This window comes from Formica exsecta, unplaced genomic scaffold, assembly GCF_003651465.1.
Source record: "Formica exsecta isolate Colony F162 unplaced genomic scaffold, ASM365146v1 scaffold308, whole genome shotgun sequence".
NCBI classification, from domain to species: Eukaryota; Metazoa; Arthropoda; class Insecta; order Hymenoptera; family Formicidae; genus Formica; species Formica exsecta.
The window spans coordinates 1,203,395-1,213,589 of NW_021850337.1; the positions used below are offsets into that span (position 1 = coordinate 1,203,395).

General features: G+C 33.2%; 3 protein-coding genes across 4 annotated transcripts in view; 1 reads left to right on the forward strand and 2 right to left on the reverse strand.

The window, feature by feature from the left end:
- LOC115237754 (microphthalmia-associated transcription factor) overlaps positions 1-1,738 on the reverse strand; it is a 105,059-nt gene extending 103,321 nt beyond the window's left edge. The window contains exon 1 of the mRNA XM_029811003.1: positions 1,688-1,738. The gene's annotated coding sequence lies outside the window, so the exon portion shown is untranslated. The remainder of the gene's footprint in view (positions 1-1,687) is intronic.
- Positions 1,739-2,356: 618 nt separating this feature from the next.
- LOC115237756 (acidic fibroblast growth factor intracellular-binding protein) lies at positions 2,357-4,620 on the forward strand. Its single transcript, XM_029811006.1, has 6 exons — positions 2,357-2,737; positions 2,830-3,031; positions 3,134-3,361; positions 3,473-3,700; positions 3,810-4,064; positions 4,152-4,620. The coding sequence occupies exons 1-6, from the start codon at positions 2,653-2,655 to the stop codon at positions 4,228-4,230; spliced, it is 1,077 nt and encodes a 358-aa protein (XP_029666866.1). The 5' UTR covers positions 2,357-2,652; the 3' UTR covers positions 4,231-4,620.
- On the reverse strand, positions 3,878-7,347 carry LOC115237757 (pyruvate dehydrogenase E1 component subunit beta, mitochondrial). 2 transcript variants are annotated; one of them, XM_029811008.1, is made up of 6 exons: positions 7,056-7,347; positions 6,704-6,766; positions 6,247-6,453; positions 5,535-6,165; positions 5,121-5,296; positions 3,878-4,008 (listed from the first exon to the last, which is right to left on the reverse strand). In XM_029811008.1, the coding sequence occupies exons 1-5, from the start codon at positions 7,062-7,064 to the stop codon at positions 5,145-5,147; spliced, it is 1,062 nt and encodes a 353-aa protein (XP_029666868.1). In that variant the 5' UTR covers positions 7,065-7,347; the 3' UTR covers positions 3,878-4,008; positions 5,121-5,144. The 2 variants fall into 2 exon arrangements, with proteins under 2 accessions (XP_029666868.1, XP_029666867.1); XM_029811007.1 differs by lacking the exon at positions 3,878-4,008 and having other exon boundaries at positions 4,290-5,296; positions 7,056-7,339.
- Between the last annotated feature and the right edge of the window lie 2,848 nt (positions 7,348-10,195).

The following is a 10,195-nucleotide window of genomic DNA, read 5'->3' on the forward strand; positions in this document are numbered from 1 at the left end:
TAATTATATATATTAAAATAAAATTTATTCTTTAAATATAAATTTTTTCTCGTTAAAATTTTGCAATGTTATTGTTGGCGTTCCTTTAGAAAATATGTACGAGTTGTGTAATGTTATAATATAAAACAATATTATTACAGAGTTACATAAAAACTTCAAAATTAATAGGACATCAGTGTTTCAAAGACAAGTTAATAATATCTTAAATTACGAGATAATATTGTTCCCATTTTTCATAGAATGACGTTGTTTATTCTACCCCGAAGACGAAGAGGAAGAAAAAGTTTTATGTTCGCATCATTATACTTTTCATCTCATTATGCATAATTGACGAGAATCGTATTCATCATTCTGCTCTACATAGCTCGATCGATATACTCGGTCAAGACGAATTCGGCGTCCAACCAGGTTTTGTTCGGTACTACAATATTTATTCGTTCGCGTTGGCAGTCGTAGCCGGTTAACGCGCGTTTCCCGCACGATAACGAGTTTAACGTTACGTGACGTCGCCTCGCCGCGAATTAATTGCGTCCGCGCGAACGCGAGTGCGAGTGCAGTGGTAATTTCGATCGCTGCCGTTGCTACTGCACTTCGCCTGTCAATCAATCGTGCGGAATTGCGGCCGGTGGATGTATTCATGTATATGTATGTGCACGCGCTACGCCACCGTCTGTATTATTTTGCTCCAAAGTCCGGCGATTACTTTAATTAAGCATTTACTGATTGCGGCGGAAAAATGAAAATAATGCACCGTCGATAAAACACTGACATGCGACAGGGCCGTATTGCCACATAACATCGTGTGACCTTTTTATTTACAGCTATATCTTAAAGTCAGGTATCAACTTTAATTCGTGGCTAATAATGCCGCAAGAAGATGCTCTTAAGAAGTGCAAGTTAAATATGAGCTACGTTGCAGAAAACGTGTGTGTATTCTGAATTTAAAGAAAGCACAGCAATGTTTATGTCTGCGGAATTAATGTACATTTTTTATAAATTTTATTAGGAATTTAAAGTTCCTTGTAAAATATTTAAATAATTACAGAGGTATTGTCATATAGTTATATCTTTTGAAACATATAAAATTTGTTAAAAAATAGAATTTTATATAAACAATAAAAAACTTTTTAAAATAGCAATTTAAATTTTATAACATTACATACACAAGTAGATAAATAATGATAATTAATTTCTCGATTAATTCCTAATCTAATTTTTATTTTAAGAACTTTAATTAAGGGCTCCTTTATCAAAATATATAAAATTATGAAAACAGTATCCGATTAAAATCATCCAATTAAAATCTAAAATGTAATATTTTCATGCTTAATATATGTATATAATACAAATGAGAAAAAAAATATTGTAGTACCGTAACACAATAAAAATGATTGTTGAGATTAATCAACTCTTCGCTTAAATATGTATTTTACACATTATTGCTTTGAAATTACTTCGAAAGTTGAAAATTGATGTAAATTTTAATGAACGACAAAACTAACTAACGAAACTATTTTAATTATTTTATTGATGACTTTAATTATCTCATCAGAATTATATTGAAATTTAATTTTCTTGCTTGATTTTTAAAATAGTGTATTTTAATTTCTCGATACCAAAGAGTTCTCTTTTACTCAATTTAACAATTATTACAATAAATTTTAAAATATTATTTTACTGCACTCACCATAGTTTCGTGGAGAAAATTGTTTCCGCTAACAGCACTATTCGGCCATTTTCTCATCTCGTCCCACAAATTCGCACCCCGATATTAGCAGCAATCTATACATCACAAAAAGATACTACATTATTAAATATTCGTCACGAGAATGACGTTTTCAGAAATATTCATCGAAAGATAGAAAATATGGGATTTATGCATCCTTCGTGTCATTTTATTATAAATTTATTGCCTACATGTTATACTCATATATATACATATAGCATATATAACTGCCCTCTTCCTTACGTATACTACGAGAGAAGAATAAACCTACTAAATAATACATATGATATAATATTTTGTGTGTAATGTAACATAATCTAATAATATATAAAATATTAATATATGAGAAGATTTGGAGCTGTATATATAAGTGAAATAAGCTCACGGCTCTCGCGCGCGGCCGTTGAGATCGTCGTTAAAAAGAATCGATATTTCAATTGCTCAGTTTATACATCGAAATGCGATCTCGCTCATTAATATCCATTTAATTACCTTTTGATATAAGAGATCTTCATTATTTTCGTCTCATTTCGCCAGATTTCGATGCCGATTCGCACGGATTCGCACAGATTTAATTCACAGATATGATTACGTGACTCGCACCATTTCTAGTTCACATCCACCGTTACTAGTTCAAACGCGGCACTACGTGAGTCAAACGAGCGTATGACTACGTCATCGCTACGTGAGTCGAACAGCATTCTAAACTCTCAACATGGCAGCCAATATATTTAACCTAAATATAGCAAATATAGTCGATAGCTTTTTCATCGAATACCGATGAGATTCCGTAACTTTTATACGCGGAAATGCAATAATGATTTTATATAAGCGAATTTTTCTCGGATAGAAAAATCTGAGGTTGATGTCAGCTGACTTTTGCGATGATCTCGTGTAAAATGACAGCGTAAATATTTAGCCTGAACATGTTGTCGGAGGTTGATGTGTTTATTAGCAATTATACTCTTGTCGATCCTGAAATCTATCAGCTTTGGGTCGACGGGCATTCTTGTGAGTAATAGAAATATAATCTAATATTTTGCCATTTACTTGCTTGCGCATAAATTGGATCTATTAATCTAATATGATGAATGTCTTTTTAGCCAGCGATGCAGTCAATGTTCTGCATCAGCGAGGAATATGTCAACAGACTAATGCACCGCTCGAGCTGGTTGCATCTGACATACTCGATCACTATCGCACCTATGCTCTACTTGAGAAATTACTTCATACTCCTACAAAGCTTGCTAGCGAACAGCTAGCCTTTCAGATAGAACCTCAAACTAGTCAAATGCTTATAGAAATGTAAGGATCAAAGTATAATGTAATCTATTGATTATACATTTAATAAAGTTGGATCTATTATTAATTCCTTGCAAGATATTGATAAAACATTATTCATTTCAGGTATTATGAATTTGATGATGTTGTTATGCGCGAATTATTGGGAAAGAAAATAACATCCAAAAGTAGAAAGGATATGGAGGAAGTGGCAGAGAAGACAGGGATCACATTGAAGAGTTGTCGACGACAATATGATAATGTGAAAAGAGTGTTTAAAATTGTCGAAGACTTACCAGGTTCTCTCATAACCAATATCAAACAGCATTTCTTACTTTCGGATGACCTTGCTAAGTATGTAATATTCTTTATAAAACCTGTAATACCTATTGTAAACTGCATAAGCAAAAAATTGAATTATAATATGCAAATCATAATATAATTAACAATTTTTAATTATTATAGACGATATGCTGCAGTGGTATTTATAGCGTGTCTGCGATTTGAAATGAATAAAAGAAAACTGCAATTTTTAACATTTCCCGATTTATATCACTGCGCTAATAGTATGATGACATCGTGGACATATCGTTGTATTGGATCTGAATACTTCGACACTGATTTAGATAGGGAATTTCTACAAGAATTACCAGAATGCAGAGTTCTTTTAGAAAACGATAAGCATCATAAACAGTACGTTGAAGCCTATAAAAATCAAACAATTTATTGAGATGAATAATGATGATTTCATTTCTCTGTTATAAAACTTACAACAATAACAGCGTAACTTTGCATGTTTCAGTCTCGTATGCCTTAAGCTCAAACCGATGCTTCTTGATCGATCTTATCAAGAATTGGACATGAACTTTCGTTCATATTCGAGAGCAATACTCGGAATTGGATGCAACTTGCACAGATCACGAGAGTTGAGATTTTTCTTCTTGGAACTAGTTGAGAGATGCATCGAACCTTGGCGACAAGTTAATTGGACGCATTCCGATCTACGAAATTTCTTGGCTGTTTATACACAGTGCGCTCTCGATATGGATGTACTTAGGTAAGAGTTACAAAAGTTAATATAGCAATGCATCAGTGCAAGCTTAAAATTATGAATTTTAAAGAGTATGATACAATTTTTATCTAGAGAAGGAGAATTAAGAGATGCGTTTGAACGTTATATGACAGTAGTGACATGCTGCTTATTACGTATGTATCATACATGAATACCAATGTAAAAACTATATATATATTTAAAAGGTATGAATTATAAAGACAGAAATTCTAAATTGTACATTTTAATTTATTAATTTTTTGTAATAAATAATTAACAAATGCAGCATCCTATATGCTGCCTGTTATTTTGCAGTTAGATATATGTGAACAATAACGCATACAATTGCAGTAATTGCACTATCAACATTTTCTTATAAGTTATTGAGATTTTCAAGTGTGTGATGTGAAACTCTACAAAGTGAAAGAGGCAGCTTATATATATACATATTAATATATATACGGCAGTAGATTAATATTGCGCACATATCCATTAAATAAAAGATAATTTTAATTTATTTAAACATATGACTTTCAATTAAATAAAATAAAGACTTTTCAACTGAATTATGAATGCATCCATACATAATTTACGTATAATTCGGTATTTTAAAATATTGCTAACTACTGAAGTATGTATTTATATATACAATCGCAATTAATATCACATTCTATCTATTAATGACATGTACAGAGAATACATGTCTTGCGCGTTAGTTTGAAGAGATACATTCGTTTGAACTTTATTTATACATTGTAATAAATGTATAAATGTATCTTTTTCCTCGAAACGTACTTTCTTGTAGAAGTTCCACAAATAAAATATAAGGAAATGTTTTTAAAATATTCTACCTGGCGGTGATAGAGTATTATGTATTATCTTCACAGAATCGAGACTTTTTGTACTTATTTATCTTTCTCTTAATTTATCCCTCTGTGTATTTATTTTACTGTTCTATTGATCAATGATTGGACGAAAGATAGGATGTACTAGATAGAAAGATAGCGGATCGAGAGAAAAATACGATGCGTTAGGAAAATCGTAAAAATATAGTAATTTCACCTAAGTATTCGCATGCCGTTGCGATTACTGCGTGACTCCTAGTACTTTGTTAACGGCGTCCACTATGTCTTTGATCTGTGGCAAGGCTGCGATTTCCAGTGTTTTCGTGTATGGCATAGGTGTGTCAACTCCCGTGATACGAATTACGGGTGCGTCTAGATGATAAAAAGCTTCACCTGGAAGAGAATTAATTTGCTGAGCGAATAAGGAAAATGTTATCATCAAGAACACTAAATAAATTAAAATGAATCGATAAGAATTAATTTCTGAAACCAAACATCTTCGAATTCATTTGTAAAAGATCAATTATTTGCGGTGCTCTGTTTAATTCTAATTTTAACCGTCATTTTTATTTCATACAATTGACATTCTCAATACAAATAAAATACTTTGCAATGATCAAACGAAACTTACTTTCGGCGATTCTTGCGCTAATTTCTGCGCCGATACCACATTGCGGCCAGCCTTGTTCGACAGTCAACAAATGTTTCGTCTTCACCACAGATTGTATGATAGTGTCTATGTCCAACGGTCTGAGAGAACGAAGATTTATCACCTCGGCTTCTATTCCTTTCCCGGCAAGTTCATTGGCCGCTTCGAGGGATTCCTCGACAGCTTTGGAATGTGCCACCAATGTCACATGGTTGCCCACTCGCTCTACCTTAGCTTTGCCAATGGGCAGAACAAAATCCTTAGATAAAGCCTCATCAGACATGGGGTATTGTATACCATACAGTATCTCATTCTCGAGAACTACCACCGGATCTGGATCTCGGATAGCTGCCTTCAATAGACCTTTAGCATCTTCGCTGTTATAAGGCGATACTACCTTCAGACCAGGGCAATGACTATACCAAGCACCGAAACATTGCGAATGTTGCGCCGCAACGCCCGCGGCAGCACCATTGGGACCACGAAACACTATTGGCACGTTGACTCTACCCGCAGACATATAAAATGTCTTGGCAGCAGAATTGACAATGTGATCGATTGCTTGCATCGAGAAATTAAATGTCATGAATTCGCAGACTGGTCGCAGACCAGCCTAGAAAATAAAATATTCTTATACAATTGGATATAGCAATAAGAAAAAATGTAATATCAACATAATGAGTTATAAACGTACCATAGCAGCTCCAACAGCGATACCGGCGAAACCTGCCTCTGTAATTGGTGTGTCAATGACACGCTTGTCTCCATACTTCTTCCACAGACCCCGAGAGACTTTGTATGCACCATCGTATAGAGCGACTTCTTCACCAAGAAGAAACACCCTCTCATCCTTCTCCATCTCCTCATCCAGGGCAGAGTTCAAAGCGTCTCGCACAGTCATCTAGGATATTCACAAGAATTTCCATGAGAGGATACTAAACCACAACTAAATGACCTTTCATGTCCTTCAAATTTGCATTCTAATAAATGATCATAAATAAGAAAAATAAATGAATCAAGAAGAACGGAGGAAAAGTAAGGGAAACTATTGATCGACGCGAAAATTCAGTGGAAGTTAATTTCGTGTATCTTTACAATATATTAAGAAAACCAAGATTTTTAGGTTAGATTAATAGTGGAATATAAATCACCTGCTGTGCTGCTGCCCATTTCGACGTGGAGAACGAGCGGCGGACGACGGCTCTTACGACAGTCTGAAAACAAAAAATCATCGTTTATTTCGAAATTAAAGTTTTGCATTCCTTTTGTTTCTTTTTCGTTTTTTTGTTTTTTTCTTTGCATGTAAGTCGCAACGTGTTTTTCTATTCCACTTGTAGCAACTGTTCAATATTTTCTACTTTCATACTATATTTATTTACTCATTTATAACAAAACAGAGAGTCAGATAAAATATAAAAGACTGCAGAGAAACATGTGGAAGAGGGCACAAATTGCGACAGCTGGTTCTTCGCGAAGCTTTGCAGAACTTTGCTAAGCTCTTACCGTGAGCATGTTATAGGCCGTTAAGGGGTGCGGATACGATTTTTCTCGGGGACGATCCCTCGTCTTTGGAGAACGATTCGCGTTCAGGAATCCTCGTCCTGTATCTGAGTCTTACTAATCAAGAACGCGAACTCTCTGGCAGGCACTGTTATGAAACGTGCGTGGACCGTCCGAAACGGCGGCGCATCGATTTACGTCGTCGATTGGCCTTCGAAACTAAAAACAGCAATTGATACGAGATAAGTATAGTTGCTGATAAAATGATTATAAAACGATTAACCGACCACGTGCTTATTCGCATGGCAGGTATACGCGCTTTTTTAAATTATCACCTCATTATATATGCTAATGAATATATATAATGTAAAGTGACTATGAAATATGTAAATGGAATCGACTGATATTTAGTTCCTCTAGATCTAGATCCTTTCCAAACGCAAATAAGCGAGTGCATTTTTTCAGTTATCTTTTTCTATCGATCTTTCTCTCGGCATCTTGAACTATATATATACCCAGGTTTTTATTTTAAATCCGTAAAACTTAGTACATATAAAAAAAAATATAAATATTTAATAAAATGAGAAATACACCATACACTGTTAATTTTCTATTAAGGAAAGTGCAATATATTTTGATATATATTAATTATTATAAAATTTGCAAAATATATGATTATATTATAAATAATAGAAAAAAGTTTTACTCTGTTATTGTTTCACTCTCTTTTTGTGCTGTAACAAAATTTATTTATATTTCTCAGTTTCCTTTTTATTTTATTTCCTTAAATAGAATATAGTACTTTTTTTTTTTTTTGCATGTAAAAAAGCAAATTAAAGTGTCGATAAGTTTTTCGTATTGTTATCGAGAAATGATGTTACCAACGCATAATAAATTTCTCAATTATTGGTAACAGTGGTTACAGTTGTACCGACGAGGTACTGCCTCGTCGACGCAGTTGGTGACAGTGCCTCGTCAGTACAGTTGGTAACAGTGCTTTTATTTGAATAGTGTAACGTAAGGATTCAATAAGGCGATGCCAAGTTGCTTCAAGAAAGAACGCATCAAATATTGTAGATTTACTGGTAATTAATATTCAAAATAATTATTACAATCTTTTCTAGATCATAAATTATAGTAACGATAATACATAATAGGTCGGAAAATGTAGTACAATCGAAAGCCAAGTGATTTATTCTAACGATAGTTTATACATTATTGAATTTCACTCGTCAATGTGCTATAGAATATATCAATATATTTTAAATTATTTTAGATTGTTTTACTAAATGGAATGTTGTACTTTTGTATTTATATGTATTAATATAATAATATTTTTGTATTTATATGTATATTAATATGAGCACTGTTGAATTCGATGGTATATATATATATATATATATAATTATTCAAGCTTCAAAGAACGTAAATATGTAATATTAAATGTCTCTCGAAACAAACTATAAAATATTATCTTTTGCATGTAAAATATCTCAAAGGAATTTTATTGATCAAAATTACAAACATCGAATTTTAAACTTGTTGCCCACACTCGTCTTTATTTCCATATTTTTTCAAATATTATAAACACACAAATTAATTTTTCTGAAACATTTCGGAAAAAAGTTTTTGAAGAAGATATTAATTTTTATTTTACACTGATAATTTATTTCAATAATAGTAATCTTATCGAATCATTTAGGCCATTTCTGCAACATCTGAGTGCTGAATGTTGGATGATGCATGCATAATGAGATGTTTCGAGAAGAAAAGCGAGATGAGATTGGACGAGCACACGATGGACATCGCGACGAATACGAAGGTATGCACGCTACATGACATGTTACATTTTACAACGTATACTTTATTAATTGCAGTTACACATGTATGCGTTTGCATTCTTGCTTCACATGCAAATTACTTACACAAATGCTCCACAAAAGGAAAAAAAGAACGTTCCAACGTTTTCACATAGCCTCTCTCAGCGTGGCATAATATGTGTATATATATATAGATATATTTTTTATTTATTTATATATGTATATGCGTGAGAGTCCATAAGAAATACTTAATTGCTACGAAACATTCATAATCTATGTTATCATGATCATGGTCGATGTCGCATTTAAGCACTGATCGATCGATTGTTTTTTTTTTCTTCTTGTTCATGCGATGTGTAACACTAATCTAGATCACAGTCGTTTCCGCTTTGCAGTCGAGTAAAGAGATGCGATTAATGCTTCGATGAGTGAGAATGGATGAGAGAAAGGGAGAGAGAGTGAGAGACAGAGAGTGAGACAGGCGGTGATTATCATTCATTCGTTACCCCGATTAGACATAAGCAATTTTCTTTTTTTTTCCTTTTTTTCTTTTCTTTTTTGCAGGCTCCGGCGAGTAATGACACGAAAATTTAAAGTTATGTCAGCGCGTCGCTTATTTACAATGAAATTTGATTGCCTGGACCTATTTTTTCTTTCCGCTCTTGACGAAGAAGGATGGAATAAAAGAGAACTTAATTTTTGCTCGAATAGTCGAAGTGAAGAGAAAAGAGCAGAAAAATTAAATTTTTTATTTCTTTCTACTTACTCTTTTTTTTTTATTCTAAAAATTTCAACAAAAATTAAATCTATTCTAATTCCATCTTTTCTTTACACAAGATTTTCCCTTCTCGACCGTTTTTCTTTTACAATGACGATGTTACGATGAGGATGCGTATTGCATGTGCATGGTAGATTATTTACAAAAAATGCGTATATTCATATCGCGTATACTCTCCCTTCCGGACTTTATCGTGTTGGCGACAAACGATGAGAGCGAGTGATTTCTGTTCTCTTTTTTTTTCCTCGTGATAAAACGCATGATTGGATGATATTGATAAAGTGCCGATTATATTGGAGCCGATCATTGAGAAGGAAATAAAAAATATCAGGATATGTATTATCTTTTTTTTTTGCATCTTGTTCTGTTTTTTCGTCGGACTTTTTATTAACGAGAGAACAACAGTTGAATAGAAGTTAAATTGAGACTAGAACACTGGCTAGAGTAAAAAGACCATCTCTTCGATTCAAGTAAAATCACAGTTTAAACGCAAAACGGAGAAAGGTGGATGGAAAAAGAAAGATAGAGAGAGAGAAAGAGGGAAA

What these genes read in the sequence shown, in the direction of transcription:
- LOC115237757 (XM_029811008.1), bottom strand. An exon ending in AATGGGCAGCAGCACAGCAG is followed by an intron (nt 6,454 to 6,703) that starts GTGATTTATATT and finishes TGAATATCCTAG; the next exon opens with ATGACTGTGCGAGACGCTTT. An exon ending in TAGCGCAAGAATCGCCGAAA is followed by an intron (nt 5,297 to 5,534) that starts GTAAGTTTCGTT and finishes ATTCTCTTCCAG; the next exon opens with GTGAAGCTTTTTATCATCTA.
- LOC115237756 (XM_029811006.1), top strand. Translation starts at nt 2,653, where the DNA reads ATGTTGTCGGAGGTTGATGTGTTTATTAGCAATTATACTCTTGTCGAT. An exon ending in AGTCAAATGCTTATAGAAAT is followed by an intron (nt 3,032 to 3,133) that starts GTAAGGATCAAA and finishes TATTCATTTCAG; the next exon opens with GTATTATGAATTTGATGATG. An exon ending in AACGATAAGCATCATAAACA is followed by an intron (nt 3,701 to 3,809) that starts GTACGTTGAAGC and finishes TGCATGTTTCAG; the next exon opens with TCTCGTATGCCTTAAGCTCA.